Raw genomic sequence first — 19,423 nt, 5'->3', positions numbered from 1 at the left:
GCAGATTTCTGACACTGGTTTTAGCTAACACTGCGTCCCACTGCAGCTGCACGTGACCGGATGTTGTGAGGTGACGTCATTAAACAGCGACTCCTGAGCAGCAGACGCAGCCGTCCAGCGATACTGTTTTGGTAAATCATAAAACAATTTTAATGCACAACAAATAACTTGTATACGTTATTCTTTCTTTCATGACAGGTTTATTTACTGTTTTATTTTTTAAATACCTTTAATGTATTCACACTACAGTATAGGGCGATTAAATAAACCTATAGTGCGAGAGTGTTAGCATCGTCGTAGTCAAACTGTGTGTGGTTTATTTTTATTTTTTGTGTAAATGAAATAGTATATCGAACTTTTTCAATCAGGGAATGGACTTTACAGAATGCTACGGAGACACAGTGTCCAGCGTTGCTGCTGCAGCTCGCTCAGGCTGTCGGAAGCGGGTCAGAAAACTAATCAAGAGAGGGTTCAGCGTGGACTGTCGAGACAACCGCGGCTGGAACGCCCTGCATGAGGCAGCGGCTGCTGGCAGTAAGGAGTGTGTTCAAGAACTTCTGTCTGCTGCTGGCGGTGAGAAAGCTTTTATAGTTCAATAACTGTTGTAGAAGATGCAATGTTTTGATATTTGCCTTGATAAATGAGTCAAGCTGTGCACGCTATGACGATGAGCTACGCTTCTATTAACTGTGTAAAGAGAAAGCTGATGATTGAACGATAATTAATCCACTCCTTTCAGAGGTTTATAATTTTTCATTGATATCTCAATTTATTTTGTGTCTGACAAAGCATTTCCATTGATTTGTTGTGAGCAGCGGGCCCCTCCCTTTGTCTCCGTGCCTACGTGAACTCGTTGACGCATGAAGGAGAATCTGCATGCTACCTGGCAGCAAAGTGTGGACATCTGTCAGCGGTCCGACTCCTGCTGAAAACACATGCCGACATCAACCAGCTAACAAACGACTTATCATGCCCTTTATATGCAGGTATATATCATTTGAACATGATCAAATTGGTGTTAATGGTTTTTCTGTACACCTTTGTACGCATCATTGCCCGAACATATGTTGTGTGCGATATTTATCAGTCTCAAACTGTTGTTCAACAGCTGTAGACACTGGTTATAAGGAGATTGTGGAACTGCTTGTGAAGAAAGGTGCAGAGGTCAACCGAACACACACTGCATCTGGCTGGACCTGCCTTCATCAAGCTGTTTATAAAGTAATTACAGAACTGAAACACACGCCCTGAAACACTCTGTGATGTTTACTTTTGACATTCATTTTTTTAAATTCCCTTAGGGCCATATTGAAACTGTACGCATATTGGTTAAAGTGGGTGAGCTGGAAGTCCATGATGACCACAGAATCTCCCCGCTGTTTGCGGCTGCTCAGTATGGACAACAGGAATGCCTAGAAATCCTTATTAATGCTGGTAAATAGCTGTTTTTCATTTTGATTTTTTCTGTGTGTCCTCTTACCTCCAAAGTATAACTTTGTTAACAGTTAATGTTGGTCAGATACATCAGTTTCCACAATGTATACGTTTGTTTGCCAGGTACTTCTGTACCTTACCTACCTTTATTTTTTCCTCTCTTTAGCCAGAACTTACTAAGATTAAGTACATCACTGCTGGGATAGGCTCCAGCACGACCCACGACCCGGTATCGGATCAAGCGCTTTCAAAGATGAATGAATGAATGAACATAATTACATTTTTTTCACTTTAGGTGCCAATGTAAACACTCAAGCAGCTGATCTGGCCACACCACTGCTTATTGCCTCTCAGGAGGGCCATGAGGCCTGTGTGGTTTTCCTGTTGAACCATGGGGCAGATCCCAATATAGCCTGCAGTCAGGACTGGCCCCAGCTTCCTGTCCATGCTGCTGCTGAGTTTGGCCACGTTGGGTACTGACTCTTTCAATTAGTTTCTATTTATCAGTGACTCCTAACATTTTATTACAACGCTACCATTGTTCTTTTGTCACTTTGTTATTCAATCTAGTATCCTCGGGAAGCTGATTGCAGTTACGGATCGTGCGTCTGACCATGGTGATGGCATGGTGAGTCCACTGTATGTGGCTGTCAACAGGCATCAGAGCAGCAGTGTTGAATTGCTCTTAAGGGAAGGTTATAGCCCAGATGCCCAGGACTGTACACAAATCCTGGGCATGCGTTCACCACTCTCCTTCGCCTTGTGTCGTTCATCCAACAAACCTTACAGGTTTGTCAAAATCCAAATATGACCCTCTTCCTCACTCCTAAGAACATACACAATGAAATAGAAACTTTTGACCCTGACTTTGATTGAAATCTCTTTCAGTGAATCAGTGAGGTCGCTGGTAGCTGCAGGAGCTAGTTTGAGTGAGGAGGACTGGGTTTATGCCTTCGCCACTGATCAAACAGAATTCCTGCAACTGATACTTGAACACAGGTGGATTCCTCAACTGGAGACTTTGACCAGGAAGTGTTATGTACCACATTATTGTGGGAAAACTATGTTGAAGGTCCAGGATGTGAGGAACCTACTCTGTGTGGCACTGAACCAAGTACAATTTGCTGCCTGCTGGCTTCCTCTGATTCTGAAAGCAGGTCTGGAACCATCTTTGCTGCTTCAGCCCAATATGTAAGTTGATCCTTTCACGTTATCACTCTTTGGTCATGTTTTACTTGGCTTTATTTGATCAATAGCGTTCTGTCCTCAATGTTTTCTAGGCTGGAATATGCAGACAGTGAGGTTTTGAATTACCTGCTCGAGTTTGTGAACTGGTCAACTCTGCCTCCCCATTTGAAACATATCCTGTCTCGAAGACAGGCTGGGAGAACTTGGCACTCGTATTTACATTTTGGTACTGCGATTAAGTACTCACTGCTTTGTGTTTGATAATCTGTAGGAAACTTTCTGTTTTAATTATCTCTTTCTTGGGTTTTCTCATTTTTCTCTCTAGACTCCATTACCGGTCTTTCCCACATGTGTCGGCTGCAGGTTAGGTCAGTGTTGGGACCAGATCTACTAATGAGAACCAATGTAGTTCAACAGCTTCCTGTACCCTCAACGCTACATGACTTCCTCCAGTTCGGCGATATCCAGGAACCTCTCCACAAACACCCACCACGATCACCACTTTTAAACCGAATAGAGAGATACCGCAGTAGTCATCAACACATACATGTTTTATAATTCCTCTAAATTTATGCTGGGTGAAATTATAGAATGCATTAAGGGTGTTAAAATAGTAAGATTTATGTTCAAGAGAGATATTTAGAACCAACGGTTGATATTTTCTGGTTGCACTTTTTCATCAAATGTAAATGTTTAGATGATTTCTGTATTATTTAACGTGGATTTCCATTTTCTCTTCAACTGTATACATAAATTGGAACAAGCGCTCTAAACTTGAACAAAGTTGCCAGTGAGTTTTAAAAATATGAACAATTGATGAAATTACCTTTTATAATATGTCATCTGTGAATAAATAATTAATTTGCATCTGCTTTACTTGTCTCTTGCGTCAAAATGTGGTTTGATTTACCTTCGTAAATAAACATTTAAATTCAAGTTCATAACCTCCAAAACAAAATGTTTGTCAATGCAGTTCATCGATCATATTTGTTTTAACGCGAAAGCCACTTGGACGAATTCTGATTGGTGCAATCCATTGTCATTAACATATTGGTCAGACGTGATTGGACAACGTTTCGTGTTCTGAGGTTTTCCCCTTTGACAGCAGGAAGTAGCGTCGCAAGAAACATTTGTTGTTTTTGGAGGTTTATTTTACAATATTAGTCATGTAATGCTATTCATCGTACGTTGGGAAAAGATATGCCTTAATGTATTCCATTCGTGAGTATTTTTCTCATTGCATATGCATGGATTCCAAATAAATGGGCTTTTGTGCTATAGGTTGCTAGCTTGCGCGTATTTACTCAGGCTGCTATACACCGCATCAAAGGACACACATTCTGGTTGTCTGCTCCATTTTTGTGAGCAATTGTGCGCATTCTGCAAAAGCCAGGTTAATTTATTTTCTCTAATTTCAACAAAAGGCTGAAAACAGTCTTTTTGAGGATTCAAGCGAACAGTTTTACAGCTTCGTATCACGGAATGTCCTATGTCAACATAGCAGGCTAGCTTTCGGGTCGCTGGCTAATGATAGCTGCTTATTTATGATAACTAGCATCACCGCCGCTTTGACACAGGTGTGTGAACTAAAAGCCAATCAACACATTTATTTGATAAACGGTCCAAGTGCGTGCTTTGTTCATTAATGTCTGCATTTGGCATTTTGTTTTTCTCTTGCAGCTGAGGCAAACATTAGGGAGACGACTTCTCGTCCATACGTCATCCACACGAGGCATGCTGGAAGCATGCATCCCATGAATAGAAGAGATGCTGGAGTCTGGCATCAAACAAAAAGTCTTTTATATAAGAATCTACTCATCAAATGGAGGACCAAGCAACAGAGTCTTCAGGTGCGTCGTTTTCAGAAGACAGATTTATACTAGATGCAGTTTTATGTCGTGCTTGTCGTATGTTATGGTGCGGTATCGCAGATTTCTTACCTTGTATCTTGCTGTTTAAAAGGCAGACAAGTGCCAAAATAAACTGTTGACGGGGAATTCGCGCCTAAAATTCAGGTTCAGCTGTATCATGCTGGTGGTGGCTTGGACAAAGAAGGTCTGTGTTCTTGCCTTTGGAGCTTTGGATCACAGGCAGTATTACGAGTTAACTTTCAATCCGTGATCTGCCTGGGAATGCGTCGGGAATCCTCCAGGTTGGACTGGAGAAGGTTGGAGCTACTGTGGTTACCTGGACAAATCACAGGGGGAGGAATGGAACTGTGATAGTACAAAGTTGTTATAAAGGAGCTTATGTTTTCGCCAGCTTTGGTTTGTTTGGTCTGCCTGTCAGCGAGACAACTCAAAAGGTTATGGACGGCTCTTGATGAAGTTTTCTGGAAGTGTTGAATTGCCCTTTGTCTTTGCAGGAACTGATCCTACCTCTGTTACTGTTGGGCCTGCTGATATTCATCAGCAAGCTGAATCCTCATGTTTATTATGGAGGCATCAGTACAATGGAGCTGGAGCACGATGGCCACTTCTTCAAGGGCCTGGGCTGCACACCGATCACTAACATCACTAGTCACATTATGGAAGAGGTGGCCCAGGAGATGCGTAAGTGATTCTAAGCCACTTTGACCAGTAACATTGTGCTAGAAGTTTTAATGACGGCATCGAGCTGGATTCATAGATTTGCTTGCACCTATTTCACAAACCTATGCCATAGCTGTTGCTTGTTCAGCAGGTTCAGATGCTTTATTATATTGTTGCCTTTTTATATTGAAAGCCGAATGTTTATATGCGCTGCTCGGTTAATGTGTGATTTGGTGCCAACCGTTGAATCCAGATATAGTTAAACATTTTGGATGCTTTCTTTCACGTTGTTGTATTCGGACCAGGATACAGACATTTACTGAGTCAAAACTCTTTTGGAGAGGACCCTCAATACAGTGACTTGGAAAGGAAAATGAAAGATTATATTTCACCAAATGTTCTTTGTGACTGTTTGATCCTCATCAGACATGCGGGATCACCTGGAAATGTTTGCTACTGAGGATGACCTGGAAAACGCAAGCCTGTACGATCCTTCCGGCTACGTCGGTGTTGTGTTCATGGACAGCACGGCCACGTCTTATAGACTACGCTTCCCATACAACCAACTGCCCCTCCCGAGCGATTACACAGAATCTTTTGGTAAAGTCATACTTGTATTTCAATATGTATATTTTATTATTAAAGTTCATTTGGATTGTTTCGTAATTTTAGCACAAGGACTGCGTGCTAAAGGATCCAGTACTTGTGCTAGTTTGAAAGTTGTCAATATAAACGGGAAGGACATTACTCACAGGGTAGCTGGAATTTTCCATTGTGTCAGATCAGTTGCTGCAAACTGTACTGTGATTGGTCGGAAGGACCGTGCTGACAGTCTGTCCCGCATACAGCAGAGACTGTGATTTTTCAGGAGAATACAAATGAGTGACATAGTCCAGAGGTACTGTTTTTATTTTAGTCTGTGCTGGAAAGCCTGGTTTGATCATTAAATGTGGTAATTTCACGGTGTATCTCAAAACAAAGTTCTCCGTCCTGGTCCACGCTGTGATGAAGTTTATAAGTAATCTGAATATCAGCACCTTTGGACCTTTTTATATGAACAATCTTTTAAAACAAACTGGCCAGTCGGGATGTCTTCCACACTTTAAATGAGTCGCTGCCTTCTACCACAAAATACAGACTCGGCCGCTGCAAACTGAACCAGTTTAAAAGCTAATATGTACCGACATCCAAGTGGTAATACTGTGTGGGAGTTGTTTATTCATGAGGGCATTGTTTATTCAGCTTCTGAGTCAAGCTTAGATTTCCCTGCGGTGACAACACTGGAAAGTAAGATGTCATTTCAGTGTTATTTATGACATGGCGTTCCAAAGTGTTCCAGTTGTAAACCAGACTGAGAGCCTGTCGCTAGTATCAATTTACTGTGGGGTCCGTTTGGTATCTTCCTTCCTGCATTATTTAAGAATGAACAAACTTTTCGGGAGATACAGAGTAGGAGTTTCCAGTGCAACTTCATGTACATTGGAGTTACAACACTGTTTTATAAAGAGCAAATTTACGGTTTAAGCAGTGTCGCCTCAGTTATGACAGTTTAATTGACATGAAATGTAAGAAAGAGACAGAACTGGAATATTAATCTTGGTAATTCTGCTTGTTCTCTAGCCAACTGTTTTTCTAGCTCGGTGAACTGCAGAGCAGCTAATTACTGGTATTCTGGCTTCATCCGCCTCCAGTCTCTCATCGATGCGGCTATCATTCAGGTGAGACCGGCCAGAGACAAACGTTGTCCAAGAAGGGTTGGATTCACGTCTATAAAATGTTCGATATTTATAAATGCTGAAATTTCACAGGGATGCACACGAACAGTCATGGCTTGTCACACTTTGTTCTTTGGTTGTCTGTGGCGCACAGATGCAGACAAAGCGTTCAGTGTGGAGTGAGATGGACCTGAAGGCAGTCATGATGGGTCAGCCGGGCTCTGTAGAGGTGCAGAAATTTCCTCACGCCCTCATCTCCATCTATCTGGTCCTGGCCTTCACGCCGTTCGTCACCTTCCTCATTGTCAATGTGGCGGCTGAGAAAGAGCATCGCCTCAAAGACACCATGACCATGATGGGTCTCCATGACACTGCGTTTTGGTGAGTTAGTATACATCAGTCGCAGTTTCCAAGCATACAGTATTGTCTTGGTTTGCGTGAAAATAATCTGCTTGTGATGTTGTTTATGCTTTAAGCTTTTATGTTCTGCAACAGGTTGTCATGGGGCCTCTTGTACGCTTTTCTGGTGACCACCATGTCCATCCTGATGTCCATTATTGCCACATACACAGCCCTGTTTCCTAACAGTGATTTTGTTGTCATCTTCTTCCTCATCTTCCTCTATGGAATATCATCAGTGAGTAGAGCTGGGATGGAGGGAATGCAAAGCTGCACAAATGTATTGCTTTGCTTTAAGGAACTACTTGCCCTCGCTCGCTGATTTTCTTTCTCCACAGATCTTTTTTTCCTTCATGTTGACTCCGTTATTCAAGAAGCCTAAGTTTGCCAGCACGGTGGGCTCCATGCTGACTGTTGTGTTCGGCTGCTTGTCGCTGTTCACCGTGCTGATGAGGGACTTCCCGCAGCCGCTGGTCTGGCTTCTCTGCCTGCTTTCTCCCAGCGCCTTCTCAATCGGGATTGCACAGGTGACGAATGCTAAAGCTTAACCCACATTGGCACGCCATGGTGTACTCGTCTGCATGGAGTACTGAAACATAAGAATACACTTAGTACATCTATTCCTAATTATTCACTTTTTTTTTTTCCCATCTTGTCACCTTGTTTGTTGGTCATTAAATGTATTTGTATATGTTTGATACAAATATTTATATAGGATGTAATGTATAGTAATTAATAAGAAGTTCTAAAACCGTAGCTGACTATCATGGGTGCGTCTTGTTTTATTGTATTTTTACTTGAAGAATAATCAGCTAGGAGCCAAGCTGATCTGTATACGTGTGTGATTGGTTTCATACTTTAGGTGGTTTACCTCGAGGCACAGGGAGATGGTGCTGTGTTTTCCTCCCTGGCCAATGGTCCCCATCCTCTTTACGTGCCCCTGTCCATGCTGGTTGTGGACTGCATCCTCTATCTTCTCCTGGCTGTCTACCTGGACCAAGTACTGCCTGGTTAGTACACATACCAAAACTTCAATATAACTTACAACTAATTATGTCTGCTCTTATTCTGCATCAGTTTTGAAACAACAGGCAACTTTCCCTGTGTGATAATTTAAGTTTAATCTTTAACCTATCATTGTTTTGCTATTATCATGTGTAAAGTCATTTTCCTGAAATGCAGGTGAGTTTGGACTGAGGAGGTCCTTGATCTACTTCCTGAAGCCATCCTATTGGTCCAGACACAGAAAGCACTATGCTGAAGTAAATTCAGTGTACGAAACAGAAGTGAATGGCACTCCTGTTGGTGATGAGTCTATCGAACCGGTTTCACCCGAGTTCAGAGGGAAAGAAGCCATCCGGTAAAAACCAGTCCATTCCTACATCTCCCATTTCGATGCAAATATCTGTATCTCTGTATTAAGAGTTTTCAGTCTGCTGTTGTAAATGCAACTTCTGTAAACAACGAATCTGTTTCGTATCTATAAATGACATATCCAAGCAGAGGATGAGCCCTTTAATACTTAAGCATTTCTACTCATGTGCTCCTCCTCTTGCAGCATCAAAAACATACACAAAGTGTACAAAGAGAAGGACAATGTGGTGGAGGCGCTACGGGGTGAGTCCTGATCACTTTACTCTCGCATTGTGTTCAAATATTGATCAGAATGTTATCCCTGATCAGGAACTCTTGGTTCGGCTGAGAGGATATGATGTTTGTCTCAGACAATTCCTGATCAATTTGCAGATAAATGTTTTCCACAGTGTCCCATGGTCAACCATATTCAATCATGGTTCTGAAACAATATATATTGTTTGATTCTACTCTCTTCGCATGACCTCCAAAGGTTTGACCTTTGACATCTATGAGGGTCAGATCACTGCCCTGCTTGGACACAGCGGAGCTGGAAAGTCCACTCTGATGAACATCCTGTGTGGCATCTGTCCACCCACTAATGGCACAGCAACCATCTACGGCTCTCCTGTAGCGGACATTGCAGACCGGTCGGAAATGAAGCAGCTGGTGGGAATTTGCCCACAGTTCAACATCATTTTTGATGTGCTCACTGTGGAAGAGCACCTGCGGATATTTTCCGCCATCAAAGGCATCCGACCAGCAGACATCGATGCTGAGGTCATATGATTACCCAAATGCTGTTTTAAGAGTCTCTGTCTAATAGATTTAGTCAAGCAGATGTTGCCCGATGTTTATGATTATCTTAAACTATCAAATTGTTGAACATTTTAGATCATTATTCAGAAAATAATCATTTGATTAGTTACTACTGTTTATTCAAGAAATTGACAGAGTCTGTTTATCATTCAGGACATTCTGATTTTTCCTTATAGGTTAATCAAGTCCTGAAGGATTTGGACTTGGAGAAAATTATGACTGCGCAAGCCAAGAATCTGAGTGGAGGCCAAAAGAGGAAACTCTCTGTGGGCATCGCCATTCTCGGAGATCCTAAGGTATATGGAGCTTGAAATGGAAAGAGCTTTTGTTTTTTTATGCATTCGCTCCTCAGAATAGGAGGAATTTGTAAAGGTTGTCAGTGACCGTGTCTACAGTTCTGGTTGAACAGTGTCATCTTAGGTTTATTCTGAGTAATTTGGCATATTTGTTCCGGTCAGATCCTGCTGTTGGATGAGCCCACAGCGGGTATGGACCCCTGTTCCAGGCACCAAGTCTGGGCATTGCTGAAGAGCCGCAGGGCCGGCAGGGTCACTGTCCTAAGCACGCACTACATGGACGAAGCAGACATTCTTGCTGGTATGAACTCGCTCTGCATAAAACCACAGAGATCAAAACAATTAGAAGTGTTATCATATTTATTCACAAAATCTGTGCTTAATCTGTTGGTATTAGACAGTGATTTTTGTTTTCATCTCTAGATCGCAAAGCTGTGATTTCTCAAGGGCAGCTGAAATGTGTTGGCTCTTCACTGTATCTTAAAATCAAGTGTGGGGTTGGATATCATCTCAGGCAAGTACATGCCTCATTTTATTTAGCGTTTCTAATTCCTACTTCTTATAAACCATGTCTTCATGTAACCATCGTAAAATGTTTTTTTCTCCGTCAGAATGTCCGTCAGTGATTTATGTGAAGCTGAAAAGATCACAGCGTTGGTCACACAGCACGTTCCCAAGGCAAAGCTGTCTCGACAACACAAGGCCGAGTTGACATTCACTCTTCCCTTTGAGAACATGGACACATTCCCAGGTTAGATTAAACAAAATTAGATGAAAATATATAATGAGTAATATGAACAAAGACATTTTTTTTATTGATGGCTTAAGTTGATGTTAAAAAAAGATTCATAAATTCTTAAAACTTCCAGGGATATTTTTCCCTCTTCAACACTTGAGTAGCAAACCCAACCCAGACACATGCTGAGAAAGTTACAACTCCTCCAGCAACATGTGATCCTAAGTAAATTATGTAATAATTTATCTTTCATAGGCTTGTTCTCAGTGCTCGACTGCCACGCCAATCTGGGAATTATTAACTATGGAGTTTCCATGACAACGCTTGAGGATGTTTTTCTTCGTTTGGAGGCAGAGGCTGAAGTTGACCAAGCTGGTCAGTGTGTTACCCACGGAGCAAATTGTGGTTTCGTGTTACAAAATACTAAAGTACTCCGTAATTGCAAAAAACCTGCTCAATGTCTTCAGACTACAGTGTGTTTAATCGGGAGCAGGCGGAAGATGACGGCGACAGCACCTCTTTGGACGATATAGACCAGCGGCTGCTGACGTTCTCAGACAATAAATCTGATGTATCGGGTCATGCTCTGTGGCGTCAGCAGTTTAGCACGGTGGCCTGGCTGCACATGCTCAACATGAAGAGGGAACGGAAGGCCTTTGTATACACGTGAGTGTTCAGGGGCAAAAAATATATGAAAACAAGGTCCAGATTTAGTGGCTTAGAACTGCACCGAATCCACGTATCCATGGCTTTAGTTGGTTGAATGAAAATGCTAACTGAAAAAAACTTGAATTCTATATACAATGCATCATAGATAATGGTGATGATGATGATGTACACAACTAGTCTCTTCTGGAGATGTATCTTCAGATTCTATTTATAACTTAAAGTTTAACTTAACATTCCAAACAAAAAGGTTGACTCAGATTTCCTAATGGGAAAAGAAAGCGAGTTTCAATCAAGAAAACTGAAATCTTGAAAATGAGTGTATTTAGGTACCGTAATTGCTGAACTATTATGCGCACCTGTGAAAAAGCCGCACCCACTGAATTAAAAAAAATATATATTTTGTACTAAAATAAGCCGCACATATTCGTAAGCCGCAAGTGCATTGAGACAAATGCTATTTAACGGAACACGGCTCGTAACGATATCCGCAGCAGGTCTCCAAGGTGAACAGCCTCTGGCATGTTAGAGTAAGGGAAGTCGGCAAATCAGATCCGTAACTTCGGGATAAGGATTGGCTCTAAGGGCTGGGTCGGTCGGGCTGGGGTGCGAAGCGGGGCTGGGCTCGAGCCGCGGCTGGGGGAGCAGTCGCCCCGTCGCCCTCCCCTCTCCGCCCGTCGGAGGCTGCGCGGCGCGCGCGCGCCCGCCTGGCGGGGTGTCCCCGTCCCCCTTGCCCCCGTGCCCCTCATCCTCCGTCCGCGGGAGCGTGGTGCGGCAGGGGTGGGGACGCCCGGGAGGTCGAGGGGGTGGGTTCCTTCCCCGCTACGCGGCGCGTCCGACGCCGCGTAGCGGATGGCGGACAGGCGGCGGGGACCGGGTACGGCGGTCCGGCGGCGGCGACTCTGGACGAGCGCCGGGCCCTTCTCGCAGATCTCCCCAGCTACGCGCAAGCGGGGCTTTCCCTCCGGGCGGGCGGGCGTTAATTTTGTAACGAAAATAAATAGTCTTTAACGAAACACGGCTCGTAAAGAAAGTGGGAAAATATACGTAAATTTGCCGCGTCGTTGCATAAACCGCAAGGTTCAAAATATTGGAAAAAAGTAGCGGCTTGTACACCGAGAATTACGGTAGTCAATCCTTTATATGAAATGGCAGACGGTATTTTAAGCAGTGGTTCTGTGAACAGTTTTGTGTACAGCAAATGGAATGGGGGGGTTTCTTTCCCTTCATTCGTTATTTCTTTCCTCACCTCCTCTCTTCTCTTGCAGTGCGGCCTTGTTCCTGGTGTTTGTTACTGCAGTGCTTGTTCTATCTCTGGCCATGGGAAACATCCAGATTAACTCTCCAGACCGTCAGTTTCTTCCCATTTACCTCCTGAAAAGGAACCAGGAACCTCAGAGATACACCACCAGCCTCCTGGTTCAGAACTCCTCAGGTGAGTCCGCTGGAGATTTTCCAAAGTATAAGATTTTATTTTAAGACTGTGGAAGAGACGAGCTGATTGAAATTGTACTTCTTTAATTTTTCAATGTCCCCTCAACTTTAAAGAGCAACTAATTTACAGGCACAAATTACAGAGAACATCGTAATTGACACAGAAATGCCCCATATGCACATCTTTGACTTTCTTCCTTCAAGCTGATCCTCTCAATATTCCATCAATCTGTCTCTCCTATATTTCTACCATGTCTTGTGTTAAAGTATGACTAGAGTTTTGTTTTTGTGCCAAGCAGATTCTGACATTTCTGACTTTGTCCACAACTTGGAGTCTCAGAACATCAAAGTGGAAATGATGAAAAACAGTGACTACATGGCTGCAGCACCCCACAGTGCTGCCATCAATGTAACAGGATCAAGCAAGGTCACTCGAATTGATTTATTTAGCAAGTTTTGCGGCACCACCGACATCTAGTAAGGTTTTAGTGCTCCGGCTGTCTTGTATTTGAGAGCTGCTGAGTTCTCTTATAGACACACTTTAATTTTCTTTTCCATCTTTGAACAGGGTTTCAGATACAATGTTGCATTCAACAGCACCACAGTTCACTCCTTGCCTATGGCTGTCAATGTTCTCAGCAATGCCATCCTAAGAGGTCTGAATGGTACTGGGCAGATCCGAACCTGGACCAAACCATTTGATTATGTGAGTATTTATGAGTTGTGCGTCAGATGAGACAGATTTTATCTTTCCCATCTTAAAGAAAAAATTAAAGATGTTTAATGATTTCGATGTGACATCCTTCAGCAAATTCCAGATGCAACATCCTATGTTATGGTGTACATAGAGGCCATTATATTGGGAATGTTAGCAGCTGGAATGCCGGCATATTTTGCAATGGACCACACTCGAGACCGAGAGGTAATTCCTCGCGTGTTTAGCGATCTATGTAATTATGCAATATGTCAGTTATACTTCTCTTTCAACTTTGGTGACTTATGAGTTTTTCTCTTCGGCAGATCAAGTGTCGCTCTACGCTGCGCATCTCTGGTCTGGTTCCATCAGCCTACTGGTGCGGCCAGGCAGCTGTGGACATCCCCTTCTTCTACATCATCCTCTCTTGCATGACCATTGTTCTTTTCTCCCTTCACACCGGAAACTTGCTCACGTCAAGCAACCTCACTGCTGTGGTTTGTAGTGCGAAGAATATTACACAATCTTTGTTTCTTCTTCCATGCATCCCTCATTCAATACTGCTGTAAATATTCCTTATTGCATGACTTCCTTCTGTCTTAGGTCCTATGCATTGTGGGCTTTGGTCCAGCCCTGATCCTCTTCACATATGTGGTTTCTTTTGGCTTTGCCCGAGTTCAGAGCAACAGAGATTTCTTCTCCGTCATCTCCATGATGGTGAGGGGGAGAACACCGAGTACACTTATTGAAAACATTACTGTTAGCCACATTCCAAAATATGAAATCCCCCAAACCATAAAAAACAAATGTGTTCCTGAAATCCTAAAGAAGTATGAACACAGTAACTTGAAAATAAAATAACTGGATGTATCGCTGCACAGATCCAGAAAGAGTTTCCGCTTCATATTTTGACTTCAAAACATTTACATTATCGAAGCATAATTTAAGATGGTGGTCATTTTTAGTGTAACGCGTACGTGTTTTGCTTACTGCGTTGTTTTTTTGCCTCAGGTGTGTGTGGTGTCCGCCTCATTCGTTCAGTTATTTGGGAGCGACAGTCCTGAACTGTCCAGAAACCTGCACAACGTCTTGTGTTTCTTCAACCCTCTCTACCCTCTCATAGGCTGCCTGAACTGCATCACGAAGGTAGCATTTGTTCTCGTTTACCTATTCAGTTTTAGGAGTGGTGTTGAGCAATTGATGACCTATATTGATGAACTTTTGTAATGAAGTCACAATCAGCGGAATCGCTACCAAATAACACGAGGAAGTGTGTAGAATGCGGTAATCTATTAATAATTGGTGCTTTTGTCAGCTCGGAGCTTTATGTGTTTATCTGAAAACTCTTTATTATTCCAGTCAGGGATATGTGAACATTTCACGTGGTTTCTTTTTGAATAGCGAGCAGGAGTGACTCGGCTTGCAATTCTTCTGCATTTATAGGCGACCTTCCTCCCCTCTCCGTATGAAGAAAACTACTTGTGGAAAAGCTTGCTCATTGCAGTTATTGCTGTATGTATCAAGTTTTTTTGGTTTTTTTTATTGACAAGACTATCAGCAAATGTAAATGACAGAAGTATTTATTCCATCATCATGCTATTTGTGTTTGCTACTGCTTAGCCCTACCTCCAGTGTATCCTGCTGCTTTTCCTACTTCGTTGGCTTGAGGTCCGTTACGGAGGGAGGACAATGAAAAATGATCAGTTCTGCGGGTAATAATTACATTTCAGGTTATGTGTCATATTCTAAGACTTGAGCTAACGAGACATTAAGTTGAATTAAATTTTAGAGATTAAATTAAAACCCATTAATATAAAAAAACAGCTATGCCATGTTGTTGTTGTTGTTGTTTGAAACGTGACAGAATCTCATCCAAGTCAAATCCCAAAGTGGAGAGGAATCCAGAGGAAGAGCTGAATGAAGATGAGGATATTCAGATGGAGAAGACCAGAGTGAAGGAAGCCCTGACCTGCCGATCCAGTGAAGAGGTCCTTTAAAGTTTATCTTTTCGGACAGGGAAATAAGCCACTATATAACATTTGCTGAACACAGAGCAGGTCGTCACTCTTTACTCTGTCTACCTTAGAAACCGGTGGTGGTTGTGAGTAACCTGACGAAGCAGCACAAAGGCAAAAGAGAAGGTTTTTCTCTGAACAAGACAAAGAAAGTGGCCACAAAGAACATCTCTTTCTGTGTTCGCAGAGGTGTGGTTCCTTTCTTGGTCAAATGGACCAATGCCTAAATTGCATGTTTATCAGATACAGTGTGATTGGATTGGTCAAATTCATAAAGAAAATTATTACTGTTTCTTCAGGTGAAGTTCTTGGACTGTTAGGCCCCAATGGGGCGGGGAAGAGCACCGTCATGCACATGTTGGCAGGTGACACCAACCCCACTGCAGGCCAGGTAAGATACAAGTGTCACTGATGTACCCTCGCTGGTTCTAGGCAGCATCGTCTCCTGATTCCCATTAAAGACTTTCAACCATAGCTGTATTACTTTCTGAGTTTCTGCATTCTTCTCTCCAGGTGCTGATGGGGGACTATGACGCAGAATTTTGTCAAGGGGACAATCATTTGGAGCACGTTGGCTACTGTCCCCAAGTTAACCCTCTGTGGCCCAGGATTACGCTGCAGGAGCACCTGGAAATCTACGCTGCCATTAAAGGCCTGAGAGGACAGGATGTCCCAGGCATCATCAAACGGTGAGCCTCACTTCACTCTTGCACGCAGTTTCACTATCAGTTGCAGAGGATAATGTCGAGTGATTATTTATGGCATCCGACCACTTTAAAGGATTGCAGCTTCTTCTATTGTAATTATTCAGTGTTTGGGTAGATAAACACCATGTTTTTAACTATGAAGGTGTTCTTATAATATCCAGCATATTATATTATGGTCCAAAGAATCAGTTTAATATCATATTGATATGAAAATGTTGATTTCCACCGCTCATAGATTATGGTTTCTACTGCTTCTGTAAATGTGTTTGTCTAAGCTTATATATTAATAATTGAGTAAAAGATGTGAAAGTTGCTGAGAGTTGTTCCACGACCGTTGCCAGTGTGGTGAACGCTCTGGAGCTAAAGGACCATCTGAACAAACAGACCAAGATCCTGTCAGCAGGCATCAAGAGGAAGGTGAGAACAAGTAGAAAACATAAACCTCTTTGATTTTCTGATGAACCGCAAAACATTTACAAATTGTGATTTAATTGCTTTTGACTTTCTCTGGAAACCTGAATGACTGAAATGATTTAATGAAAGCAACTCTGGGATGCTTTGATTTTAGATGCATGTTATGTATTTATTTATTTTTTGGGGGTTAAACATTAGCACCGTTTTACCACATCGCTTTCTTTTAACAGTTGTGCTTTGCCTTGAGCATGATTGGCAATCCTGAGATAGTGTTGCTGGATGAGCCTTCATCAGGGATGGACCCTAAATCAAAGCAGCGCATGTGGTGAGATTATAATCATTACAAACATTCCTCAGCCATTTAACAAGAAGTAAAATATGAGTAAAACCTAAAAAACTTTGGATGATCAAAAGAGCTAAATAGTAGCAAATGAGAATAATAATAAAAAATGTCAGATTTAAATCCAGACCCTGATGTTTGTATCTTCATCCAGGAGGGCCATACGTGCTGCTTTCAAGAATCGTCAGCGGGGAGCTATCCTCACCACACACTACATGGAGGAGGCAGAGGCTGTGTGCGACCGTGTAGCTATCATGGTGTCAGGCCAGCTGAAGTAAGTGTTTGTGTGTGAGACTCATTCAGAACGGACAGTCATCTGTTTCGCTTAATTTTCCGTCTATTTTTGCCTGCTAGATGTATTGGCTCCATCCAACATTTAAAAGGGAAATATGGACGAGGCTACAGTTTGGAGGTGAAGCTCAGAGACGATCTGACTGGACTCCAACAGGTGGCGCTGTTGCACAAAGAGATGCTAAGAATCTTCCCTCACGCCGTTCGGCAGGAGAGGTGAGACCAACTGAAGTGTTAGATATTTGAGTTATGGGAGTCGATTTTTCTGCAAAAATGTTCCCAACCAATGAGGGCATTCACATAATGAACCCTAACATTGTAATAATGTATATAATGTTTGACATAAATGGCAACCTAAATGCTAAACGGATGCTACTTCACGTACACGTCTAATTCTGCTGTCTGGTGACTTGTCGCAGCTTCGCTACTCTGATGCTTTACAAAATTCCTATGGAGGATGTCAAATCACTTGCCAAGTCTTTCTCTCAATTAGAAAGTGGTGAGGCACGAATGAGCACACACACACACAGACATGTAATATATACACACACAAAACGCATGCAAAACACAACAATTATCCTGAACGTATCGAATAACTCATTCAAGTATTCTTCTTAATCTGTGTAACTCTGCAGCCAAGCAAACCTTCAACTTTGAAGAGTACAACTTCTCCCAGTCAACCTTAGAGCAGGTAAGCAAATAAAAAACAAATGTGAGATGGAGGCCAGATTCCATATCAGCCACTGTTCAACAGAATGCTGCTTTTGGCTTGGATTGATGGAAGTGTATGTTTACTAACTCTGTCAGTCTTTTTAACAATTGGTAAGATACAGAATCTTTAGACTTCTTTGGAGTTCAGTCAGAATATATTCACTGCCTAGTAACTCTCCTTGCTCTGCAGGTGTTTATGGACTTTGTTAAGGAGCAGGAGAACGAGGAGGATGAAGTCGGTTCCCTCAGCACAACATTCCAGTGGCGGCGGCTGCGCCAAGATGGCCCCATTTCCGTCAACCACACCGACAGCATCGTGCACCAGCTTTGAACTGCAGCTGAAAGGAAACCGGCTGCTGACTGACCTCTCCTATCCTGCCAGGCTTCGATGCCCGAGCGTTCACGCCAGCACTCGCCCGCTCCCCGTTCTTATGGGCTGTGAACATGGGTGTCCTATGGGGTGGAGTCTCATGCACACTGGGACTAACTGGGTGTGTATTCAGGTTTAGGGCCTCTACAGACCCATTTTCTGGGTCTGAGGCGTGCGTATGTGTAAACCTCATGTAAACTGGTGCTCTGTATTTTCTGTCCAGCAATGACAAAGGGATCTTTCTGAACTTGCTGATGCAACACCTCCTCCTCTTTCTAAGGCGCTTTTTTCCCCCCACCGGGAGTAACTCAAAGAAAAAATATATACAAATAATATATGATATTTATGCTTTGTAATCCTCTCCGTCCGTTGTCTTTTGAGCACGACATTTCCGTGTGTTTGCTCGCCTTTTCAACTGTTTCGGTCTGTTGTGTTTGTGAAACTTCTTTTTTTTTTTTAAAAAAAAGCACTACCAGAACTGGAATCCATCCAAGATTGTACCAAAGCAGCACATCTCTGAACCACACACTACCACACCTCCACACTCAGACTGAGAAGTGCTTTTTTAGTTTTAGTTTTTGTGTCCGGAGCATGTGCATAAATAGATGGCATAATATTTTGACAATATTATATTTTCCCTTTCTCCTCAAGTCTTTTCAAGGCCCACTAGCTAACAAACAACCAGCGTTTTAGTCCTGTGAGGTTGAAGACCAGACTCTCTCTCTCCTCGTTTTGACACCAGCATGCACGTCTTAACATCCAGACATTCTCCGGGGCGTGAGGAGGTTTATTGTTATTTTTTAAATATGGTAAATGGATGTTCTTTTGGCCTTCCTCTCTGCAAGTTTAGCTTTTGAGTAGAATTGATAGAAAATAGTGTAGAATATGCACTTCAGTACATGTAGCGCGCCACTCTTGTCAAGGCTGATTATCTTTAACATGAGGTTTGTTCTGAAACAGATGGGGCTTTTGTCGAAACGTCCCCTCGGGTTGCCAGGATGTTCTGATCACAGATTTTGAATGAATGTTTGGCCTCCAGTGAGAGGAGCGTTTGTAACTCAGCAGTGGCCACTCGGTGGAGTCACTCTTTCACTTCGGTGCCAGCTGTGTTTTGTGAACATTTATCTAACCTATTTGGTGTATGTGTGTGTTTTTTTTTTTTGTATATACTGTGTGTAGCTGCATATTTATCTAGTATTTGTTCATGCAGCTGTGTTCTAAACCTGTCGGCAAACCGATAAATTGTAAAAAAAAAAAAAAAAAAAGAAATCTTGACATTCAGGTGAGCTTATTAACGGTTCAAAGGAATT

General features: G+C 42.6%; 2 protein-coding genes across 2 annotated transcripts; both read left to right on the top strand.

The window, feature by feature from the left end:
* The first annotated feature begins 353 nt into the window (after nucleotides 1–353).
* On the top strand, nucleotides 354–3,266 carry asb3 (ankyrin repeat and SOCS box containing 3). The gene is made up of 9 exons (XM_068754730.1): nucleotides 354–573; nucleotides 816–986; nucleotides 1,109–1,221; nucleotides 1,302–1,434; nucleotides 1,730–1,907; nucleotides 2,005–2,223; nucleotides 2,323–2,625; nucleotides 2,715–2,848; nucleotides 2,948–3,266. Exons 1-9 carry the CDS (start codon nucleotides 372–374, stop codon nucleotides 3,178–3,180), a joined length of 1,686 nt encoding a protein of 561 aa, XP_068610831.1. The 5' UTR covers nucleotides 354–371; the 3' UTR covers nucleotides 3,181–3,266.
* A 564-nt stretch (nucleotides 3,267–3,830) lies between these two features.
* On the top strand, nucleotides 3,831–18,074 carry abca5 (ATP-binding cassette, sub-family A (ABC1), member 5). The gene is made up of 38 exons (XM_068754342.1): nucleotides 3,831–3,843; nucleotides 4,303–4,472; nucleotides 4,988–5,174; nucleotides 5,580–5,753; nucleotides 6,774–6,871; nucleotides 7,023–7,249; nucleotides 7,364–7,505; nucleotides 7,606–7,794; nucleotides 8,130–8,277; nucleotides 8,450–8,627; nucleotides 8,826–8,884; nucleotides 9,114–9,400; nucleotides 9,616–9,735; nucleotides 9,898–10,036; nucleotides 10,159–10,249; nucleotides 10,347–10,486; nucleotides 10,727–10,846; nucleotides 10,939–11,137; nucleotides 12,406–12,572; nucleotides 12,871–12,998; nucleotides 13,140–13,277; nucleotides 13,380–13,493; nucleotides 13,592–13,762; nucleotides 13,869–13,982; nucleotides 14,277–14,411; nucleotides 14,709–14,777; nucleotides 14,886–14,977; nucleotides 15,130–15,253; nucleotides 15,352–15,469; nucleotides 15,580–15,671; nucleotides 15,794–15,969; nucleotides 16,329–16,404; nucleotides 16,632–16,726; nucleotides 16,896–17,015; nucleotides 17,096–17,248; nucleotides 17,452–17,531; nucleotides 17,668–17,723; nucleotides 17,934–18,074. Exons 1-38 carry the CDS (start codon nucleotides 3,831–3,833, stop codon nucleotides 18,072–18,074), a joined length of 5,040 nt encoding a protein of 1,679 aa, XP_068610443.1.
* The last annotated feature ends 1,349 nt before the right edge of the window (nucleotides 18,075–19,423 follow it).

Source organism: Brachionichthys hirsutus, chromosome 21 (assembly GCF_040956055.1).
Source record: "Brachionichthys hirsutus isolate HB-005 chromosome 21, CSIRO-AGI_Bhir_v1, whole genome shotgun sequence".
In the NCBI taxonomy this organism is placed as follows: Eukaryota; Metazoa; Chordata; class Actinopteri; order Lophiiformes; family Brachionichthyidae; genus Brachionichthys; species Brachionichthys hirsutus.
The sequence above is the reverse complement of the archived record's forward strand: the minus strand, read 5'-3'. Positions and strand labels throughout refer to the sequence as shown.